The sequence below is a fragment of the Sphaerodactylus townsendi genome, linkage group LG16, assembly GCF_021028975.2.
Source record: "Sphaerodactylus townsendi isolate TG3544 linkage group LG16, MPM_Stown_v2.3, whole genome shotgun sequence".
Classification (NCBI taxonomy): Eukaryota; Metazoa; Chordata; class Lepidosauria; order Squamata; family Sphaerodactylidae; genus Sphaerodactylus; species Sphaerodactylus townsendi.
In genome coordinates, this window is record NC_059440.1 from 15,088,952 (window position 1) to 15,113,359 (window position 24,408).

Genomic DNA, 24,408 nt, shown 5'->3' on the forward strand with positions numbered 1-24,408 from the left:
TATGAGGTCTCTGCCCTCATAGTACTTAAAATCTAAAATGACAAAATCCAGTATGAGTAGACCTAGCCTAGGTTTGTCCAAATGGCCTTGCATGTCTTATTCATGGTGTTCCACTGGATCAGTCGTTACTAAAACTGTCTATAACCTGGCAGGTTATTTATTTTGTTTCATGTTACCCATTAAAATATTTATAACCTGCCTCCTGATCAACAGTCACAAAGGTTAAAAGTGGGGTAGCCGTAGGAATCTTTCAAGTAAGCCCTGGAGCAGCTGAGCTTGTGAGAGTGAATGAAGCCAAACACATTCACAGTAGCCCACAGCATCTCTCTGGAAAACCCCTTGTGGATGTTCAGATCTTCTAGAATGACAATGGTCACATGTGCACTGAGAACTTCCATGGGCTTCCAGACAAAGATTTCCTTTGGGCCTCCCCCCTCACGTTATGGGGATGCAACCCAAACAACATATGAAAACCAATTCTACTTGCCCAGCTCCATGACCAGGGCCCCTGGAAATTTCTTCCCCTTGTGCTTCCCTTTCAACAAGTTTACATCAAGAACCATCCAGAAGCACAACCAGAGAGGCCAGCAAAGGAAATCCTCCCAGAATCTAGAGCTCTGTCCACCGGGCTTCAGTTGACTAGGGCCTTGTAGCCAGTCAACATGGCTAAGGGTTCTTTGTGGATCTTATTTATCTATCTATCTATCTATCTATCTATCTATCTATCTATCTATCTATCTATCTATCTATCTATCTATCTATCTATCTATCTATCTATCTATCTATCTATCTATCTATCTATCTATCTATCGGGTTTATATTCCACCTAATCCCCGAAGGGCTCTGGGCGGGTTACAACAAGCTTGGAACATTAGAATATGGCTGTCAGCTCAAACTGGCCGAACACATCATTAACAACCAGCGACCCATGCTGGAAAATGATACCTTTCTCACAGTCAACGGGAGGCAAACCTTTTCTTGCCCAAAAGACAGTCTCCAACCAGGGTCTGCAACAAACCAAGATCTGTCCTCATGTCCACTCATTCATTCATTTTACAAGATGATTTGTATTTTAAAAACTAAGATGTGAGTGAGGATGACACCAAAGGTTCATTTCTAAATAGGCTGCCCAAGGCCAAGAGTTTGGCTGTTTCCTTGGGTTTCTTTTCTGAACATTTCTCCTGACCGCGAGAGTTTAGGTCACTTCTGCACATGCAAAATAATGCACTTTCAATCCACTTTCAATGCACTTTGCAGCTGGATTGTATTGTGCGGTATAGCAAAATCCACTTGCAAACAATTGTGAAAGTGGATTGAAAGTGCATTATTCTGCATGTGCAAAAGTGCCCTCAGATAATCAGAAAAAATGAGGATAACAAACTGACCAAAGTTCTTTTCAGAAGTTATATTCATATGAACCAAGAGCCTCTTCACTACAGTCACCATCGATGCAGCCATTTTGTTGTCTGAACAAGGAAACACGTTCATTTGTATGCATGTGCCAGCCACTTTGTCTAGTACATAATGACAAGTGAATTTTTCAGGTTCTGTTTCGCACATAACAAAGCTCTAGGGGCATGCAAAATAGCACGTCCATAAGTTCAGAAAACTTAGGCCCCTTCCGCACATGCAAAATAATGCATTTTCAAACCACTTTCACAACTGTTTGCAAGTGGATTTTGCCATTCCGCACAGCTTCAAAGAGCACTGAAAGCAGTTTGAAACTGCATTATTCTACATGTGCGGAATGAGCCTTAGTGTCACAGTGCATATCACAAAAAACAGGGAGGGGTGCATTCCCAATATGTACGGTTGCCTTGCTTCTGGAGTGCATGGATGTAACTTTTGAAAAAGGCTACAGACCGAATCAACACTGCCGTTCAGGGGAAAGAGAACAAAGTGTTAGCATGACTGTTTCTGGGGAGTGCTGGATTCTAAACACAGGGCTAAAGAAGCCCAGAAAACACTCTGCACATGATCAGGAGTGCCTCCTGCTTTATTATTTTCTAATTCAAATGGTCTCCCATTAGTTCCTATGGCAGCCAAATTGGTTTGTCGTTGGATTCAAGTCCAAGGAGCAAACATCAATTGACTAATTGCCTTGATGGAAAGCCAGTGAGCAACAGACCTGGAAGACTTTCCTATCAATCTGCTCTTCAGGCCAAGGGGTACCCTTTCAAAGGAGCTGCCCTTGACAGCCACCTCAGTCTCACTGGAGCAGCAGTGGCGTAGTGGTTAAGAGCAGGTGCACTCTAATCTGGGGGAACCAGGTTTGATTCCCTGCTCTGCCGCCTGAGCTGTGGAGGCTTATCTGGGGAATTCAGATTAGCCTGTGCACTCCAACAGATACCAGCTGGGTGACTTTGAACTAGTCACAGTTCTTCTGAGCTCTCTCAGCTCCACCTACCTCACAGGGTATTTGTTGTGGTGGGGGGGAAGGGAAAGGAGTTTGTAAGCCCCTCTGAGTCTCCTTATAGGATAGAAAGGGGGGGTATAAATCCAACTCTTCTTCTTCACTGTAAGATTTTGGGTGGCTCCTCCACCTCACTGGGGCCGATTCCATTTGCAGCAAGCGTATTGCAATTCTTTTGATCCTCTCCATTTATGGAAAGCATTCCATACCTCTGATCATTTCTTTTTTATCCCTCCTTTTCCAGTTCTGCTATAATTAGATGATAAATCTGATCCAAGCGTCTTGGTTTCTGACATCACAATGCATGCCAATAAAGTGACGCCGGAGTATTTGAGAGTGGAAAAGGGCTTTGTGTTCGGATTCCTTGGAGCACGGAGCGGTTTGATTCATCTGGGAGAGGAGATCTTTGAATATATGAAGCATTTCGGGTGCGGGGGAGAGAGAAGCAACAGCTTGCCAGAGCAGGATTTTGTGCCCTCTTTGCAGGAGTTAGGAGGAGGCAGGCTAGGATAGAGTTGGGAGCCTGAGTGGACTACATGGCAAGAGGACCGGATATGTATGTATGTGTATGTATGTATGTATATGTATACATGTACATACGGACATATGTATGTACATATGCATATGTACATATGTATGAGAACACATGGACCTGGCTTTATGCCTTTCTATTAGACCTAGGCAGATCAGAACTATTATCCATTTCAATTAGCTCTTTCAATTTCAACTAGCAACCAACTAGCAACTAGCAGCAGTGGCGTAGGAGGTTAAGAGCTCGTGTATCTGATCTGGAGGAACCGGGTTTGATTCCCAGCTCTGCCGCCTGAGCTGTGGAGGCTGATCTGGGGAATTCAGATTAGCCTGTACACTCCCACACACGCCAGCTGGGTGACCTTGGGCTAGTCACAGCTTCTCGGAGCTCTCTCAGCCCCACCTACCTCACAGGGTGTTTGTTGTGAGGGGGGAAGGGCAAGGAGATTGTCAGCCCCTTTGAGTCTCCTGCAGGAGAGAAAGGGGGGGATATAAATCCAAACTCTTCTTCTTCCCACACCCTGACCTGACACCCCTAGAAGGTTCTTCAGTGTGCGCATAGAAGCTAAAACCTCCTCCTTTTTTCGCTCCATAGAAATTTCTATTCAGAGGCAGAGTGCTTCTGCCCGTGGCATTATGGTTAACAGCTTGGTAGAAAGTGATCTCAGGTTACAGCAATGACCCCCACAGAGTATTCAGGGCAAGAGACATTCAGAGATGGTTCGCATCGCTTGCCTCTCTGTAACAATCCCATGTGAGTACTAACCAGGCCTGACCCTGCTTAGCTTTTTGAGGTCTGGTGAGTCCAGGTGTCCTTCCAGGGATAAAAATCAGAACTACTGAGGAGAGCATTTGAGGAAAGCAACGGTATTCCCCTTATTGGCCTCCTCTCTCCTATGGTGCAGTGATTAAGAGCAGGTGGATTCTAATCTGGAGAACCTGGTTTGATTCTCCACTCCTCCACCTGAGTGGCGGAAACTTATCTGGTGAACCAGATGTGTTTCTACACTCCTATATTCCTGCTGGGTGATCTTGGGATAGTCACAGTTCTTTGGAACTCTCTCTCAGCCCCACCTACCTCACAAGGTGTCTGTTGTCAGGAGAGGAAGGGAAAGGAGCTTGTAAGCTGCCTTGAGTCCACTTACAGGAGAGAAAGGTCGGATATAAATCCAATCTCCTCCTCCTCCTCCTCCTCCTCCTCCTCCTCCTCCTCCTCCTCCTCCTCTTCTTCTTCTTCTTCTTCTTCTTCTTCTTCTTCTTCTTATTATTATTATTATTATTATTATTATTATTATTATTATTATTATTATTATTATTATTATTATTATTATTATTATTATTATTATTCTCTCCCCTTCCCCTTTCCTTCTCTGCTCTCAAAGTTGGTGTGAATGGTGGCTTTTAAGGGGTATAGATTTAATTTAACAATTATCCCTTAAGAGAGATGATGGTGCTGAGACAGAGTTGTGGATTTTATGGCTTTTATTATTATCAACAATGCTGTACACTGACCTGAGTCCATATTGGAGAAGGGCAGCCTATAAAATGAAATAAATAAATATTTTGACAGAGTCAGGTACCAAAAAACAGGGACTGTCCCTGGTAATCGGTGACCACGGAGGCTCACATCACAGCGGTGTTTGTGTGGCCTGTCCATATGTCAGAAAAGAGACCTGCCTAGAACATAATTTGTCCCTGTTTCTCCTCAGTCTCTGGATTTCAGGACTTCCAGAGTTGCCGGCCTATCGCTCCGTTAGTTTCGACAATGGGGCTTTGTCGCCAGTAATCCCTTGAACAGTGTGTTACAGAACAGCTGAAATGCACGACACCATAAACCCCCTGTAATATTCCATAAATCTTTTCAAGACATTGTGTAGTGTGAGAAGTGTGGGAGGGGCTGCAAAGAGTGGAAAACCTCCCTGTGGAGTTCGCTTAGCATAATTGCATATACATTTCTCTGATTAATAAAAAATGATTGCTTCCTTATGTACAGACATCCTCAGGTTGCTTCATTAAGATTATTACCATCATTATTCAGCTGGAAAGATTGGCGTGGGGATTGAGTTCCTTCCTTCCACTATTTCAGGTCTGTCTGATGTTTCCTCAAGACTCCAGGTGCTTCAAGGAAAACATTTTCCAACACACAGAGGAAGGATTATAACACAACTTAGAATCTGTACAGAACATCACCAGGTTCTGACAACCACCTGGGAAAAAAACCAATATGAATATCTCCGTATAACAAATGAGGGGATGAATATGGGAAAACATGAGCTCCGTCTTAAAGAAAGGGGATTTCCAAAATTCTGCTTGTATACATTGCTCTGAGGATTTGGAGTTCTGAATCATCTGGTTTTGTTTCTGAAGTGTGAACTGAACACAGCACTTTGAAATCTTCCAAAGTATTCACCTCCCTTTTGAGTATTATCGCACCCTAAAAGCAATAATTGTTTTCATCACAATTCTTCGGCTGAGGTGGGGACAAGGGTGTGGAAAAAGTAATTTTGATGCAATCACAACCACACCAAGATCACATGAGTACATAGATACCATGGGCTGGGTATTAAGGGTATGGAATCTGGATTACTAATTTTATACCTTGTTTAAATATTATTCCAGCTTTCAATTTGAGCTTCTATTAGGGTTTTAAATAATAGACTACTGGAAATTTTGTTACCTCGATTTTATTTTGCAATTTTAGTATGGAAATGTATAATGTGGATCCTATATTTTATACTTGACAACTTTTGGTCTATGACCGTAATAAATTTGATTGATTGATTGATTGATTGATTGATTGATTGATTGATTGATTGATTGATTGATTGATTGATTATTGTCAACATGGGAGGGGGGAGAAATGCACAAGAAGGAATAAAAGGTTGTGGCAAACTTTGCAATTACAGGAATACTTTTTTAAAATAATCCTAATTAAACTGGAGTGAAAGAGGATGCAGAGAGAAATTCCAGCACAACAGAATGACATTAATTTTTTTTTTATCTGGGAGGAAGGGAAGGAAACGAGGTTGATGAATGCTTTTCTACCCGCTGAAAAGTGCAAACACACGTATGTTCATGTTCTCAGTTATTTCACACGCATAAGCCACTAAACGTCCACAGGGGGATTTCCAGTTGTCTTGCATTTAAATGGAGCACATAGCAACAAGGTTCGAGAATGTCTGAATGCACATTACAACACTACTTAATTTTGCAATTAAAAAAAACTTGTGAGGATAAGAGCACAACTAAGGGTCTTTTCAAGAGAGTAATTTAATGGAGGCATTAGAACACAACAGTGGGCCTAACAGAGCAATCCTCTGCCAGTCTACGACCACTGAAATCAGTGGGTTTACACTGGAGTAACTCTGCCCAGAATTGCACTGTTAATTCTGTAATTGTAAATTCGGGAGTTTATAAGCATCACTGAACAGCAAAGGGTTTTTAAAGGGGTCTTTTAATGCTCACTCAGGGGTTTTTAAGAAATACAGTTGAATGTCTTGTCCTATATACACAGGAGGAGTCGCATGGCGTGGTGGTTAAGTGCTTGCACTGCTACTCACACGTCAGGAGTTCGAGCCTCCTGTGGGTCAGATATCCTGGCTCATGCTCAACTCAGCCATCCATCCATTCCTTGGTCAGTAAATGAGTACCTAGCTCATGGCTAGGGGGTAAAGAATAGTCGGGGAAAGCAATGGCAAACTACCCCACAAAAACCGCATGCCTATGAAATCACTGCTCGCAGTGGTACCCCAGGGTCAGACACGACTGAAGGGGAAACTTTATCTTTTTATATGCATAGGCCCTTATTGGCATCAAACGTGTAAGCCATTATAATAATTAAAAGGAGTCACAATTGATTAACATTAAAAAGTAATAGAAAACAGAATAGAAAACAAAACTATAAAATACATATTTTGTATATTTGAGAATACCTAAAATTAACACATTCTTAACAATGTGAAGGTTCATAGCTCCCTGTAGGAAACTAGCTACCCTCTCACACAGGTCTATGGAAGAGCTATTTTATACAAAGGACATCAAAGCTGCAACAGAAGAGTCATTTCCTGGTGTAAGAATAGGGGTTTAAGGACTTGGCCTGAATCTCAGAGGTGTTGTCAAGTTGTCAAGTGACCTCATAGGGTTCTTGGGGCAATTGAGGAACAGAAGTTATTTGCCATTGCCTTCCTCTGAACAGCAAGTTTGCATCTCCTTGGTGGGCTCCCATCTACCTTGGTGGTAATAACCAGAGTTGACCCAGCTTCTGAGATCTGGACCAGTGAGATCTGGGTCAACCAGGACAAGGCTTTACAGAGATATGGACTTAAGATGACTGTATTAGAATATTGGTAAGGTGTAGGATTAAAAAATAGTACAAATATGTTACATAAGACTTGACTAGGTATCATCTCACAGCTGAAGTTTTTCTTCATTATTTTATGTATCTTGACTAAGGTGACTAATAAATGTTGTAAATTTAAAAAAAAGATGTGGAGAAGTTTAAAATAAAATGCTGTCCCACAACAGTGGAAGGACAGGAACTGTGCATAACAAAAATCATGAAAAAGTTGTGGACTGTTATGGAACCTTTTCTACCCTCCCAGAAAGCAGTGGTTATGTTGAAAACCAAACATTAAAAATATCCAAACAGCACTAGCATTAGCAGCTAAAACAGAGGAAAGAGGCAGCCCAGCTACCACCCTCAAGCATAAAATAGCGAAACAGTCTTTACAGTTGCTCAGCTGGCCAGTCCAAATGTCTACTGAATTAAGGAGATCTTTATTCATTCACCTTTCTAGAAGCCCGCAAGTAGGGAGCTTGATAGGTCTCCCTTAGGAGGGACATCAACAGGCATTTCAGTGCTAAAGCCGAAAGATATTTCCCATCCAGCTTCCAAGTGTTTCTCAGCTGACACCTTATCAGTCAAAAAACCACACAGATAATATCCAAAAGGGAAGTTAGAACTGTCCCCAAGTCCCTGGTGCTTAGCACAAGAAACTAACCTATGAGCAAAGCATATAGACTGGAATAGTGTCATCGGCTAGATTGAGGTTGTCCCCAAATTATGGTAGCTTTCAAATTATAGCTGTCTAGCTAGGCATTTTTTTATGGGCACCTCTAGCAACTTGATCTCATTGGTCTCCTCACCTTTGAGGGACTTAGGGTGAAGGTGCAACAGGTTAAGGCAGAGGGCCGTCAAAGCATGTCCCAGAATCCTTTGCATTGACACAAAGGATTCTGGGGTGCATTCTTAAGTGCCACATGGCCTAAGCCAAGATCGCAGTGCTTCTGTCTCAGTCATTTGACTCCTTACAATGCCCTCCCATAACACTATGGAATCTGAGAAAGAAAGAAGGCTAGATAGTAGCAAGAAAGGAGAGGTCACCAGTGGTGGGATTCAGCCGGTTCTCACCGCTTCGGCAGAACCGGTTGTTAAACAACCAGTTGTTAAGTTATTTGAGTCCCACCACCGGAACCGGTTGTTAAATTATTTGAATCCCACCACAGGAGGTCACACAGAGTTAAACACAATGGCTGAGTCTGTTTTCCATCAGGAGAGGTGAAAAGATGGAAAGAGAGAAGGAAGGGAAGAAGGGAAGAGAAGAGAAGAGAAGAGAAGAGAAGAGAAGAGAAGAGAAGAGAAGAGAAGAGAAGAGAAGAGAAGAGAAGAGAAGAGAAGAGAAGAGAAGAGAAGAGAAGAGAAGAGAAGAGAAGAGAAGAGAAGAGAAGAGAAGAGAAGAGAAGAGAAGAGAAGAGAAGAAAAACCTACCATGCTGAAAATCTGCTCTTCGCCTTCTGTGCCAACCAGCGAGCCAGCCTGCACAATGGCTATTGTCCCTCTATATATAGAAGCATTCTGAAGTAAAAATATGCCTGCTCCAAGTTTAGACAATAGAGAGAAGGCTGGAAAAGCGCAGCAACTGGACCTCAACACCATTCCAAGCATTCGCTGCCCACCAGCCGGTTTGCATCCATTCAATTCGTGCTGCACAAAAGTGGACTGTGTGGCTGGATAAATACGCCTGGGCGAACAGAAGGACATTTCTTCACAGACGCCCCGAGAACTTTTCAGCACCATTTTTTGCAAAGCAAGATTTTAAATGACCAAGATCTGATTTCCTCCTTCCCCCCAAAATCGAAGCATTAAAATGGATGCATGTGGAAATGTAGGTATGCACAAATATAAAAAGCATACGTGGTTTACATGTGGGCACGGAAAGAACGTAGGGGCGGGGGTGGTATAGAGAACAAAGTTTAAATCTTAACATGTCTAAATTTCCTGTTCCAGAACAAAGCAAACATAAGAGCATTGCTGGATCAGATGAAAGGCCCATCTAAATCCAACAACCTAATTCCCACAAAGGCCAATCAAGAACCTCCAGGAAGTCCCCATGAAAAGCATGGAGCCCAGAGCCTTCCAATAGCTGGTATTCCAAGTTATACTGCTTCTGGATATCGAGGCTCCACATAGCCACCATAGCTGGTAGCCAATGATGCACCTGTCCTCTATAAATTTGTCTCATCTCCTTTTATAGTCATCTGAAACAGCGACCACCATGACATCTTTTGGCAAGGTTTTTTTTAAAAAAATTAATGAAGTATTCTTCTCTTGTCTGTCCTAATCTACAACCTATCCGTTTCACTGGGTGACACAAGCATTTGAGGAGAGGGAAGAAATTTTCTCTCACTCTGCTATTTTCACAACATGCTCCACCCAAAACTTTTTTTGCCTAACCTGTAAAGTCTCAAACTCATTTCTTCAGAAGTCTCACTCCTGTACAAACTCATCAGAGAGGAAGGGAAGAGGCGGCCTAAAAGTCTAAAATATAAATAAATATAAAATAAATAAATATCCTACTTTTCTCTACCTTTCAGGAGTCTCAAAGGGGTTTATAAACTCATTCCCTTCCTCTCTTCACAACAGACACCTTGTGAGGTAGGCGGGGCTGAGAGGGTCCTGAGAGAACTGTGACTAGCCCAATGTCACCCAACAGGCTTCATGGGGTGTGGGGTGGGGGGGGGGGAATGAAACCCAATTCCCCAGATACGTGTCCAACACTCATGTGGAGGAGTGGAGAATCAAACCCAGTTCTCCAGATTAAAGTCCACTGCTCTTAACCACGACACTGGACTTCAACTCTTTGTTTAGATGACTGAGAAGTCTCACTCCTGTACAGACCGATTCAGGTCTAAAGTTAGAGAACCTTGGCACAGGTGAATAGCATGGTCCAGAACCCTATTAGCACAGATGGATGCAAGGTTGCCCTCTTTAAAAAAATCTGCATGCATTATTTCCACTTCATACAAAGCCACCAGGGACATCATTCTAAGCTCACTGACCATAATTGAATTAGGTAGCTCTGATTAGAATGATACCAATAGTTCACACGCATGAATTCAGAGAATCAGTCTTTTGTCAGTATTGTCCATTCTAACCACCACCAGCAACCTTCCAAGGGTCTTTTACTATGTGATCCATTCAGGTGGAAACCTTGGGGTTGAACCTCAGATTGCCTGAACGCAAAGCACATACGCTACTGCTAAGCCACAACCACAGTCCAAAACAGGAGACTTATTTTTGTGTCATTGTCACAGATATGGACCATTTCTTTGCATGTTTCTGAGGCAGTTCCATCTGCGTGACGCCAAGTAGAACATCGCCAACTCTCCCTCCTAATCAGTCTCTGCAGCGTAACCACCAGGGAATTCTGGGAGACGAAAAGTCTTGGCTTTCAAGAACTTGGAACTGTTTCCATGTTAGAAAACAGCTCCAGACTAGAAAGGAGAACAAGGTGGATGAAAGGCGTCACAGAAAAGACGGGGGGGGGGGGGGGGTAGTTTATCTAATTGCCCTAAAAATTGCAATCATTCAATGGAGTAATTAGAAGGCTACAGCCAGCAATTTCCTTACAATGCAAGACAGGGGGAGGAGGAAATAAAGATAATTGATGCTGAGTGTTTCACCTGAAATATTAAATACCAAGTTTGTGTCTGGCTCCAGATTCCTTTCCTCTCTCCAATCTACATTTTCTTTGTTTGGGTGGTTGAACTGGATTTTTTTTTTCTCTGTAAGACAGATCTGGGAGCGTTAAGTGGTTAATGATTCGTTGTAGTGCTCTTTGACCCAAATTCCACCCTGAAAAAGGATAATCAGCTCTTTTATATTTGGTCTGAAAACCTGAAAAGTTCTGAACAGGTGAGCAACCCCTCCCTGGGACCTGTGGTGGGAGGTCCAGGAGTCTAAATTGTAACTTTTAACACCCTCCATGCTCTTCATCTAAGCAATCCAGAGTGGAATACATGGTTCTATTTTTCTTATATTATCCTCACAACCACCCGATGAAGTAAACTAAACCCTGTCTCAGAAAAAGATGTTGATGCAGTCAGTTGAGGTGCAGCGATTGAGAAAACCGTATGCTTCCACATTAGAATATAGTCCTGAATGAATATGAGAATTATCATTCATTTTTACATACTGCCTTTGTCAAAACCATTATTTTGTGCGTTACTGAACATGGTACTGTGATGCAAGAGCATTTATAGTTCATTGAACAACTGTCATCAATACTTGCCTTTTGCTAATTGCATCACACTTTTCAGATAGTCATACAGGTCATAACTCGCGGCCCTCCAGATGTCATGGACTACAGTTCCCATCATCCCCTACCAGCATCATGCCAGCAAGGGATGATGGGAACTGTAGTCCATAACATCTGGAGGGCTGCGAGTTTGACACCTGTGCAGGGTGATGGAGGCACTAGGACCCAAGCAGAGCACTGTACAATACAGAAGGTCCAGCATATTGAGTTCTGTGGTGGAGGAACTCTACCGACATGTTTTTCAACTCTACCAACTCTACCAACATATTTTTCTGAGACAGACGACAGCCCGAAAGAGAGAACATCTGGCCCAATATCACTCATAGAATTTCATGACAAGGGGTTGAATCCGGGTCTCCCAGATTCTAATCCAATATTCTAACCTCTGTTCCACACTGGCTCTTGTTATACTATGACCTCTACTCCACACTGGGGGCCCTTCCGCTCATGCAAAATAATGCACTTCCAATCCACTTTCAATGCACTTTACAGCTATGCAGAATAGCAAAATCCACTTGCAAACAATTGTGAAAGTGGATTGAAAGTGCATTATTCTGCGTGTGCGGAAGGGGCCTGACTTCCTTCCTACTCATCCACAAACCCACTTTGTGGTCTAGTATCAAGAACTTGGGCACACAGGCAAGAGGGATTCTTCACACTGGATTTTGGGATTTTATTGTGAAATACCTTGTCAGCTTCGTGAAGTACCTCATCAGCTTTGTGTTGTAAGATGGCACATTAAGTAAATAAATCCCCCCACAGAGGAGTCTGCAGCTAAGGGTGATTTCTGATTGCTTAGACAGAATGTCAAAACTGTTAAGGTATTCCTTTAGAAAATAGAAAGTGGGCTGCTGTGGAATGATCCGGAATGTCAAAATGGGACATCAAAATGTTCCAGATTCTGCACACAACGTAGCATGTAGACAGTCTAAAATACTGGAATTAGAAAAGTTGGAGACAAGGGTCATTTCTACACTTCTTGTCCCAAACGTGCAATCGAACACATGAAGATCCTGTCCGCACATGCAGAATAATTCACTTTCAATCTACTTTCAATGCACTTTGCAGCTGGATTTTAGTGTGCGGAATAGCAAAATCCACATGCAAACAATTGTGAAAGTGGACTGAAAGTGCATTATTCTGCATGTGCGGACAGGGCCAAAGAGACAGCAAGTCAAACCAGGATCCAACTTTGAAATCCATCTTCTGCTCACTCACTGAGATCCACTCAAGAGATCCTCTTCCAGCTACCGTCACTTGAAGATACACACGTAGCATCAACAAAGGGCAGAGCTTTTTCAGCAGTGGCCCCCTTATGCTAGAACTAGCTCCCTCCAAGACACTTGTTCTTGCCGCCTTTTTCTCCTTTGGAAGGGCAATCAGGAGCTTCTCATTCTGCCAAACTTTGGGGACGGGTTCCAAAATGTGTCTGTTTTTATGCCAAACTCAAAAGCTGCTGTTTTTGGACTGCCAGGGAAGAGAAGGGTCGCTACACAGAGGAAGGCAAGGGCAAACCACCTCTACACATCTCATTTCTAGAATGCTCCATGCAAGAGAAGGGGAGGGAGGGGTGGCATGCAAGGGAAGGGGAGGGAGGAGGCCCGGCATCTGGACATGGCCCACCCACCCTAGCGCAGGGAGGGGAAGGGGAGAGATGGGTGGCATGCAAGGGGGGAGGGAGGGGAGGGAGGGAGGGGAAGGAGTGGCATGCAAGGGAGAGAGAGGGGAGGGGAGGGGCCCGGCATCCCCAGGTTCAAATTCCACCCTAGCGGAAGGAGGGGGAGGGGAGGGATAGGAGGGTGGCATGAAAGGGAGGGAGGTCACCTTAGTTGTGACTTGACAGCATATTCTTCTTCCTCTTCTAATGATAGTCCCATATTCGTTTTTGTTTTGTTCTGTTTTTGGCTGTATTGGCGCCTTTCAAACTCATGTGTTATTTGTAAATTTCTCTGAAAGATTTGGAGTGTGAAAGAAGCAGATAAACACAGCAAAAAAAAATATCAATGATCAATTGATCCAAGGACAGAGAAGCACGGCCTTTCCTTTTACATGGCTTGTTTGCCTGGGCTCCAGATGTTGCCACTACAATGGCTGGTTGTGAATCGCAATTGCCCAGCAGTGGAAATGCAGATACGTGTCAATCTGTCTTGCCCTGAACGCTGAGTCTGTATCCAATCCGACAATCCTGGTGTTCCTTTTCATCCTCCAAGGTCACTTTTTGTTACTTACAGCTCGTCGCACTGTGTCAAACGGGATAATCTTGTGGTGAATGAAAAGCAGACTAATCTAAACAAACAGAGAGGGCGGGTGATGTGATTCAATTTGGCTGCCGAAGAATGCCTCGTTGGCAGTGCGGAGCCTTTCTTGTCAATCTCCGTTTGCCGCGATAGACATGGAGCGTGTGGGTTACAAGGGAGAGCATCCATCAGATCTAACCAGCCTTCTGTGTCCCCGTGTCCCAGCCATAACTTCCATAGTCACCCCGAGCAACCTTTCAGGGGTGCTTTCTATGGCATGCCAGGTTCTCTTCTCTATTACGTCCTCCGTGGGGTATGGATCGAAGTCAATCAAAAGCAAAGACCAACACAATGTTTGTTTCCTCCTTTAAAAACCACCTCTACACATCTCATTTAACAATAGGAATATTGGAATGTTCTGGAAAGTTGTGGAAATCAACATGTTTTTTGCTAGAAAGCTCACATGAAGCAACTTTACACCATCGGGATGTAGATCGGGGATGTCTATTCAACTGCCAGCAGAATTCCAGGTCTTCGGGTGGAAGGTTTTTCACATCATCTACTGTCCGGTCCTCATAACTGAGGATTGAACCAAAGATCCTCTGCATGCCAAGAAGAAGAAGAAGAAGAAGAAGAAGAAGAAGAAGAAGAAGAAGAAGAAGAAGAAGAAGAAGAAGAAGAAGAAGAAGAAGAAGAAGAAGAAGAAGAAGAAGAAGAAGAAGAAGAAGAAGAAGAAGAAGAAGAAGAAGAAGAAGAGGAGGAGGAGGAGGAGGTGGAGGAGGAGGAGGAGGTGGAGGAGGAGGAGGAGGTGGAGGTGGAGGAGGTTGGATTTATATCCCTCCTTTCCTGTAAGGAGACTCAAAGGGGCTTACAAACTCCTTTCCCTTACCCCTCCCCTCACAACAAACACCTTGTGAGGTAGGTGGGGCTGAGAGAGCTCAGAAGAACAGTGACTAGCCCAAGGTCACCCAGCTGGCGTGTGTGGGAGTGCACAGGCTAATCTGAATTCCCCCAGATAAGCCTCCACAGCTCAGGCGGCACAGTGGGGAATCAAACCCAGTTCCTTCAGATTAGAATGCTCCTGCTCTTAACCACTACGCCACTGCTGCTCCTGCTCTGCTGCTCCAAGCAGAGGTTCTTGTCGAGCTAAAGCCCCTCCCCTGTAGAAGTCAAAATACATTTTTCCCTTTGACATCATGGGCGTTAGGGGCACAGTGCCCTTTACAATCTGGAAAATCACATAAAACTTGAGATGCCAAGATCCGTGCGAGAACCCTGCGAGAGGACACGTGAGAGATTGCCGTCAATGTGCTTTGAACTGCAGTTCTTTTACTACACATTTCGTTTCAAGGGGAAAAAATGTGTAGCTGTTCATTTATGTAATTAAACCGTCATGTCATTAAAATTCCCATTTGCAGTACTTTCTCATGCTGACCCACGATATACCAGATCAGCAAGGTTGCGATGTGGAAGGGACAAGTGTCGGCACCCGGCTCATTTTTTTTTTGCTAAGGGATGTCAGTCAGGAACGCCACAAAAAATAAAATCTATGAAGTGATTTGCTGTTAAATATTGTCAAGGATGGGGTGTGAAAAGCTAGTTGGATGTCAGTTTTCCTATAGGAAAATTCCCTAGATGCTGGAAGAATTTGGTTTCTGCCAAACCAGGAGGTGACATCACATTTTTATTTAACATATTTGTTTAATATATTTGGATATCACCCTTACCAAGATGCCTGTGAGGCACCTTACCAGTAAAAAAGGCAGAATACCAAACAGGCTAACAATATATAAAGCAGAAAAAGCGGAAAGAAATAGCAAAAGCAGCTGCAACATCAATGCTCGAACAAAACGAAAAACGGCAACGAAAGTTCGGCTATGTCAATAGATCCAAAAAGTCTTAAGAATGGGTAAACAGAAAGCTCACCCAAGGCGGGTCGGGGGAACAATGCAAATCAACACCCTTATTTATTCGAGTCGGGGTATCTTGGCCAGGCTGTTGCAACAAAAACCAAACCGGAATCTGGTAGCATATTCAAGCAAACCTAAGCAGATCTGCTCAGAAATATGGCCCGTCCAATGAGGGTTGCTCCCAATAACACATTCTTAGCTTGTAGCCTTATAGCCTTATAAGCTGTCTGGGGCTCCAGCTTGCTCCAGCATGAAGTGGATTGTTAGTCGGGAAAAATATTTACCCAGCACCTGCGTACCTATGCCCTGGAAAACACTGCACACAAAACTAATCCTGGTACAATTGCATGAAGAATTTTCGGGGGGTGTTATATTAAGACAAATGCAGCCATTGTCGTGTAGAGAATGGGAAAAGACCGAAATGTACAGAAAGGATGGAAAGTTGCCTGCACCACACATGAACTACAATCTGTTTGGAATCAAGAGAATTCGAATGGAGTGGTAGATTCCTCCACTTTGCTCCACTTTGGCAACTCAGCCAGAGAATTCAAGATTCCAACAATGCGATGCAAAATTCTGATGAGGAGAACTCCAGCAGTATCCTTGTTCATATACCTTTCAGCATCTTCTAAGTATTACCATTTCACAGGTTAGTTGTGTGGGTCTGCAGTAGAACAGTTCAATTAAAGCCTTGTAGTCCCTTGGAGACCACCCGGATTTGTCAGAGAATAAGCTTTCCTGGCTAGTACTTGGTTGGGAGACCACCCTGGAATAACAGGGTCACCATACCGAGAAAGGTCATGGCAAACCACCCTTGTTAATCTCTTGCCTTGAAAACCCTACAGGTTGCCACAAGTCAACTGCGACTTGACAGCACTTCACACACTCGCTTTCAAGAATCAAAGCTGCCTTCATCAGACATGAGTCGCCATCCCTACTCATGCCTGAAGAAGAGAGCTTCGACTCTCAAAAGCTTCTACCCTGCAAATTTTGTTCATCTCGAAGGTGCTACTGGGCTCAAATCTAACTGTTTAGTGTTACAGATGCCCTAGAGAGGAATTTTACACTTACTCCTAATCCCATTCCAGAGAGAATTCCCATATGTCAAGGAGTGTTACAAGGACCGTAAATCTTTCCTCACTGAGATGAGGAAAATATACGTACTCTGAGGTAAAGCAAAGCACATCATCCACTGACTGATGAGAAAGAGGAAATCCAGGCTTCCAAAAGTGTGGGCAAGAATCCCTAGACTAAACAGTTCAGCCAAGCCAAAAGAACAGTAGAGTAAGGAGTGATGTCCTCTGGTCATTTGTTTTGATGGACATTCCAAGCTGTGGGGGTGGGGGCAAAGGAGGCAGGCACTAAATGAATACATGCTATAGTTTATTCTGTCATGTGACTGGCCCCCTTTTTGTGCAGAAGCAGGAAAACTCTGCAACTGTTTCTGTCTGAGTTTTGGCACGCTCAAACATATGAGGTTTAATAACCGCTCCGAGACCAAAAGGGGAGTGTCAGTATAGAAATTTAATATAATATAGAAATTTAATTTAAAAAAATAAGGGTGCTTGGTAAAATTAAATAGGCGAGGAAAAAACATTTTTTTAAAATAGAAAATTAAGACTAGTTTATCTAGTTTTGGTGGGTTTTCCAGGCTGTGTGGCCGTGGTCTGGTGGATCTTGTTCCTAATGATTTGCCTGCATCTGTGGCTGGCATCTTCAGAGGTGTACCAGAGAGGGAAGTCTGTTACACACTGTGTCCAGCGAGAAGGGAATGTTTAGTGGGGTATATATTGTCCATGTACCAGGGTGGGGAACCAATCAGTAAGTGTTTGGGTGGAACTTGCTATGCAAAGATGTCCAAGGCAGCATTAGGGTGGTACAGAATTTAAAATTTGGGGGGCAGACTTTAAATGGAGCAGGTCTACTCAGAAGTAAGCCCCATGTAACTCAGCGGGGCTTATCCCCAAAAAACATGAATTCTAATCTGGAGAACCCGGTTTGATTCCCCACTCCCCCACCTGAGTGGTTAAGGCTCATCTGGTGAACCAGATGTTTTTCTGCACTCCTACATACCTCCTGGGTGACCTTTGGCTAGTCACAGTTCTTCGGAACTCTCTCAGTCCCACCTACTTCACAAGGTGACTGTTGTGGGGGGAGGAAGGGAAAGGAGCTTGTAAGCCACCTTGAGTCTCCTCACAGGAGAGAAAGGTGGGGTATAAATCCAAATTCTTCTTCTTGTTGTTGTTGGTGGAGGTGGTGGAGAGTGCTCTCAAATTGCAGCTGTCAAATGGCAGCTGCAGAGGCTTTTCAAGGCTAGAGACATTCAGAGACAAGGGACATTGCCTCTGGGGAACAATCCTGGTCTTCCATAGTGGTCTTCCATCCAAATATACCCCAGAGCAGACACTGCTTAGCTTCTGAGATCTGGCCAGATTGCTCTATGGTGGGCCATTCAGATCAGGGCAACGTGACCTTAACCCTCTTCAGCTTCGTTGACAAAATCAAACTCCCGTACCCTTCAACGGTTCCCCATTCCTTTCAGCCTGGCTTGTCCCAGAGAGCTTCACAGTGAATCATGTTCTTTGACAGCCCTAGGTACTGTGCCATGGAAAGAAACACATCTTAACGTGACATGCCTCTGAAGGTGCCAGCCACAGTTGCAGACGAAACACGAGGAGCTAAAACCACTAGACCGCAGCCGCACAGCCCAGAAAACCCACAACCGCCAGCCCAAAGTCTTCCCAATGGTTTTTCATCTACCATTCTTTGAGATGATGCAGAGGGCATGCTTAGGGGTGAACGTGTCCTTGTTGATACTGGCACAACGCCTTCCCCTCTCCTCCCCTAATCTTCTGTGCAGATGTTGCGTCGCTGTTTTGATCCTGCGAAATGTTCCAGGCAGCTACCAGTAACGGGACGCCAGCTTTTAATATGGCTGAAATAGCCACACACTCGTTTTTAAAAAGTTTAAGGGGAACCAATGAAATCAGATCCCCATTTTAGCCAGACCACCGTCTGAGAGAGAAAAGCAAACGGCATCTGGCAGCTGGCGGGTCTCTATTGTTGAGAGCCGATATAAAGCCTTTTAATCTTTTGACCTTACAGGCAGCTGCACGCTCCAAAGGGGATCTTAAACAGAAGACCTAACATGGTCACAGAAAGGCACAAATTCTGGCTATGGCTGGGATGGGGACATGATATCACCCAAACAGATTTAACTCCATTGCAAACCATCGTACAAATCACAGGCAAAGGAAGTTTTGTAGGGGAAGGACATTTTCCCAGTGTTTTCCTATAAATGATGGCTGCGGGCTATAGCAAAGATTGTGGTAATTGTTCCCCATTTAATGGCTCACATGTTGTGACTGTACAAAATCCAGGTTGCTGGTTATCATCAGGCCTCACTAAGTGCCAACATGGTGCTATTTCACAAGCGCTAGACTGGTGTTTATTGTTGTTCCCCATCTATCTTGGTCGGTTGGCTGTTGCCCGCTCTTAATCGGTCAAATGGCTCCATCAAAAAATTGGTTATTTCACTTCCTTCCACATTATCTGCACTGCAATAAGTCTGCTTGTGCAATAAGCCGTTTTTTCCAAGAGCTACAAGAATCAGTCAAGAGATTATTATTGTTGGTGCAATCTGCATCCAGTGAAGGAAAGTAATATCAGAGCACAGGGAATGGTATCAAGAGCCAAAGGCTATTCCCTCATTGAGAAAGGTAGTAAAGGGTGGGAATTGGCTCAGCTGGAAATGTTGGGACCATTCTCCCTAAAATGGTGTTTGTTTTCTTTCCAGATGAACTAGCTTTGGTATTCCAGCGAGGGTCACTGATAGACAATGGTATCTCCAGCAAAGATCATTCCGGTATTGTACATGAATGCTCCCTCTGTATTAAAAAACCAATCTCCAAATTAAAAAAACACGTATTTTGCAACATGAACATCTTTATGTGTTTTCATGCACAAAAGTCTGCTGCACAAACACAAGAAAAGAAAGAAGAAGAAGAAGAAGAAGAAGAAGAAGAAGAAGAAGAAGAAGAAGAAGAAGAAGAAGAAGAAGAAGAAGAAGAAGAAGAAGAAGAAGAAGAAGAAGAAGAAGAAGAAGAAGAAGAAGAAGAAGAAGAAGAAGAGTTTGGATTTATATCCCCCCTTTCTCTCCTGCAGGAGACCCAAAGGGGTTTACAATCTCCTTGGCCTTCCCGCCTCACAACAAACACCCTGTTAGGTAGGTGGGGCTGAGAGAGCTCCGAGAAGCTGTGACTAGCCTAAGGTCACCCAGCTGGCGTGTGTGGGAGTGCACAGGCTAATCCGAATTCCCCCCCAGATAAGCTTCATTAACTCAGGCGGCAGAGCTGGGAATCAAACCCGGTTCCTCCAGATTAGATACATGAGCTCTTAAACTCCTATCGCCACTGGTTAAGCTCCACACAACAGATTGTGCTTTCTACACTGATAGGGAACGTAAGTTTCTCCAGATGTTCAGGAACTACAATTCCTATCAGCCCCTACCAGCATGGCCAATTGGGCATGCTGACAGAGGCTGATGGGAATTGTAGTTCCTGAACATCTGGAGAGCCGCAGGTTCCCTACCCCTGCTCTACACAACTGCTGCTCCACACAACAGAAAGGCCTGTTGTGATCATTGGTCATTCCAATTTCCAGTTACCTTTATTAGGCACCAAAAGAAAAACACCAGATAAAATTAGACAAAATAGGAGAACTGGAAGGAATGTCGAAAGTGTACAAACATAATATATACAGAAAGGAAAGCCCAGAGGATTATTTCAGGGTATTCATCAGAAAATTGGCCACCATTTCCAATAGCATGGGATCCTGATTATTTACGAGTTAATTCAGATTGGTCATTCATTTCTCCTCTTCTGTGATGTGTTATTCCATTCCCATTCACTCTGCAAGAGTTGGCGCTTTGTGAAGTTTCCACGGTCATGCTAATACATGTTTTTTAAGACAACAAAGAATACAATTTATAATAAAGTTATGATCTACAGGCATGACAGACTCCTTTAAAAGGCAAAACAAAAATGACAACTGGATCCGCCCTCCGTTTGTATCCCGGTTCTTCCATAGACCTGGCAATCCAACCATTCTTAATCACCCAACACAGTGAAATCAACCCCTCCTGCATTTTTGTCACGCTTGTATCTGAGAACTTGGAGCCTTTACATGAGAACAAACTTTCCATATTTGTCAGTATTAAAATTTTCTTTGGTCATGGTTGAGTTTTCTCCAGACCTCTGTTGAGGACGCAAACCGGTAGCAGTCGATGCCCTTGTAGTACAAGCTACCAAAATACAAGGCGAGGGAGCTGTGTGTGCCAGTTTGCGTGCTGAGGGATGGGGCTGGGGGGCGGGGGGGGGGGGGAGAGGGACAAAACCAGACCATCATATCATGCCCTTAAGCCCGCTTCCTAAGACAGAAGGTTGCAGCTGTCACTGGGAAAATGGATAAGGGGGGCCCAAAGAAATAAATTCACACTGGTGACAAGCACCAGTCAAGGAAAGAATCTTAACACATAGCAGCAATTGACTGCTGGATAGTTGGCCTGCAGTTCAATTAAATATTGATCTAATGCACTGACCTTTCACATTCAAATCCTTCCCATGGCAAAGGAAAGAAACCGAGCCCCCTTCCCCCACCCACCCTACAGTCAAGACTGGGCTTTGAGAGTTTTGATAGCTTCGTGCTGCTGGTCAGGACCCAAGAAGCACTCCCGCTTGCCAGGAATGAAAAGAACTCTCTGTCTGTACCCTACATGCAGTTAGATTATTTTTCAGTGCGCTGGGCAGCCCAATCTGGGAGGGGGGATGCAGGGTCAGACCTACCTGTGGAGCTGGTGCAGTCTGCCACTGGCATGGGTGCCCACCCCGCCAGCACAGGGGGCAAATGCGACAACAGGTGGCCCAATATGCAGGCAGCCAAGTTCCCCACAGCCCAGCCGCTGCAAAACCTGGAGGTTCCGGCTGCGCCAGGGCTGTGCTGCTGGTGTCCAAAATGGATGCTGGAGTGGGGAGGGGGCAGGGTGTTCCCAGAGCCAACAGTACTCAGAGTTTCTGGCCAGTTGGGTCACAGCCCTGGCCCTGGACTTATGCCATCCTTTTGGGTAGCCTAAGTCCACTGATTCCAATTAAGGGCTTTCCTGAAGTGGGGGAGGTTTTCCCTGTTTTCTCCCTCCCTGCACCTCTGGAAAGCTCTCTAGAGGCAGCACCGCAGAGTGGCCACAGGGCTGGCCTTGGCCACCTCCACGGTCTGGGTTGGACTTCAAGGTGGCATAAGGCAGGCATGCTCCCGATCCACAAATGCTCCCAGTCCTCAATAGGCGTTTAAAAAGGCTGATGCAGTGGCAGCTACAGCCCTGTTGGGGTAACCCAAGAGGCCGAGAAGAAGATGGAAACGGTAGTTGCATCTGGACTAGGGAAGGACCACTGTTAGCCTTACAATACGTTGGACTGTCTTATTCCAGTGGGTGCTTCAAAAGATGTGCAATCTCCTCATGGCCAATAGGAGCTCCTAGAATCCCGGTTCCAAGCCAGGACTTCAAAGGAAGGAGAGGTGATTAAAGAAAGCCTGGTCTTGGCCTGCACGGAAATGGGGGTGGGGCTCAGTGGTGGGCAGCTCCACCCCCGAGCTCCACCCCTCCACGCCTTCGTGCAGGCCAGCTTTTGCCCTTCCCAGCCCTGGGGACTGCAGGAGCCAGCATACAGCAAGGCAGGAAGTGCGACCTGTGGGCATGGCCACGTGGGGCCTCGGGGGCAGGGGGCACCCAGAGAAGGTTTGTCCCCAGGTGCCATTTCCCCTAGAAATGCCCGAGTCCACCTGTCAAATTTTAGGTCTCCAGTGTCTGAGGATATGAGACCTGAGGGGGGGAAACTCACTCTACAAGCCAGCAAAATGGCTTCATCAAGAATGGTCAGGAGCACCCAGAAGCAAGACTGGAGTGAAGTGCCATTTCCCTTAAGTCCAAAGGGGTAAATGCCCTCTCCATTCCTCGCACAGCCTTAAGGCAAATTGAGGCGGCACAAGCCACACACTGCATTTAATCAGGTCTATGAGGCCACAGTGATGACCTGCTCCAGAAGATCTAAGCTGGTAGGCTGGTTCATACGGGAGTCCTACGTAAATATCCCCTGGTCTTGGCTTGCAGGGTAAACTGCCAGACTGTGCCCTAGAAACAGCCAGCAAAACTCTTCACAAACTGCAAGCTTAGGTCGGAATGAGACCCTTGCCCTTCAAATGGACTGAAATGTCTCTTGGGGATTGCAAAGAGTGAGGACAAAAGCTTTCTGGATTGTAACTCCTATCAAGCAACATGACCTTTCAATTCTTCCCACACCAGTTTCATGGGGCGTTTTCAGCTGTTCCATCCATAAAGTCAGATCAAAGTAATCACATTTAAAAACAAGACCACCCACATTTCATGAAAATCATGTCTGATGCGTGGTTTCCAAAGCAGCAGCTCGAGTGACCTGCTGCTCCGTCTGTGGGGTTCTTTCATCTGAGCCTAAGTGTGCACCAAGGCCTTGACAGTATGATCTACAGTATTGTTAGTGCCTTGGTCGCCATTTTGCTTCAAATATGGTGAGAGGGAGTAGGGCAAAGTCACTACTATTAATAGATTTCAGCATGTCCTTCACCAATAACTCTTCACCTATGGCTGGGCAGCTAGAGAGAACACGCCTTAGCTCCTGGGGCACAGTTTGGCCCAGGAACTAGCATTAATATTTTGTCTAATTACTTTGCTACCACTTTTCCTTCTTCTTTTCAGAGCTAAGGAATGGAGTCCTGGGTAGTACAGCTGGCAGATAAAACAATGTTTAAGTAATGTATGGTAAGTATTGTATGATTTTATTACATGGGGTTGAAAAGAAGAGAAGAAAAGTTTGGATTTATATCCCCCCTTTCCCTCCTGTAAAAAGACTCAAAGGGGCTTACAGTCTCCTTTCCCTTCCCCTCCCCCCACAACAAACACCCTGTGAGGTGGGTGAATCTGAGAGCACTCCAAAGAACTATGACTAGCCCAAGGTCGCCCAACTGGCATGTTTTGGAGTGCACAAGCTAATCTGGTTCGCCAGATAAGCCTTCACAGCTCAGGCAGCAGAGCGGGGAATCAAACCTGGTTATCCAGATTAGAGTGCACCTGTTCTTAACCACTACATCACGCTGGCTCTCATGTTAGTACATGAAATGATTGGCGTAAGTATGTAACTCCCTGATTTGGCCTATGAATGGTCAGATGGAACGTATCAGCAGCATATAGTTATGACATGCATGTGTGGAAGTGCAATCACAGAGGAGAATTTTCAAATCCCCTATTATCTCAAATGGAGATTATTTACACATTCAACTAGTGCACAGTAATCAAGTGTGCACACACATGTGCAACCCAAGACTCAGATAGGAATGCCATTTGCCCCAGGGATGGTGGGTAATCTCCCACCCGTGGACTGCAAGCCTTGTTTGGGGCTGTTTGGGAGCAGCAGTGGAATAGTGGTTAAGAGCAGGTGCACTCTAATCTGGAGGAACCGGGTTTGATTCCCCACTCTGCTGCCTCAGCTGTGGAGGCTTATCTGGGGAATTCAGATTACCCTGTGCACTCCCACACACGCCAGCTGGGTGACCTTGGGCTAGTCACAGTTTTGCGGAGCTCTCTGAGCCCCACCTACCTCACAGGGTATTTGTTGAGAGGGGGGAAGGGCAAGGAG

General features: G+C 44.8%; 1 protein-coding gene across 2 annotated transcripts in view; it reads right to left on the bottom strand.

Annotated features, from left to right (window-relative positions):
- MYL10 (myosin light chain 10) overlaps positions 1-24,408 on the bottom strand; it is a 58,584-nt gene that overhangs the window by 19,892 nt on the left and 14,284 nt on the right. The window contains exon 1 of one of the 2 annotated variants that reach the window (XM_048519076.1): positions 8,712-8,852. The exons of the other annotated variant lie outside the window; for it this stretch is intronic. Coding sequence (XP_048375033.1) covers positions 8,712-8,714 — 3 coding nt within the window. The 5' untranslated portion in view covers positions 8,715-8,852. Of the gene's footprint in view, positions 1-8,711; positions 8,853-24,408 lie in introns of those variants that run through there. 2 annotated transcript variants of the gene reach the window in all.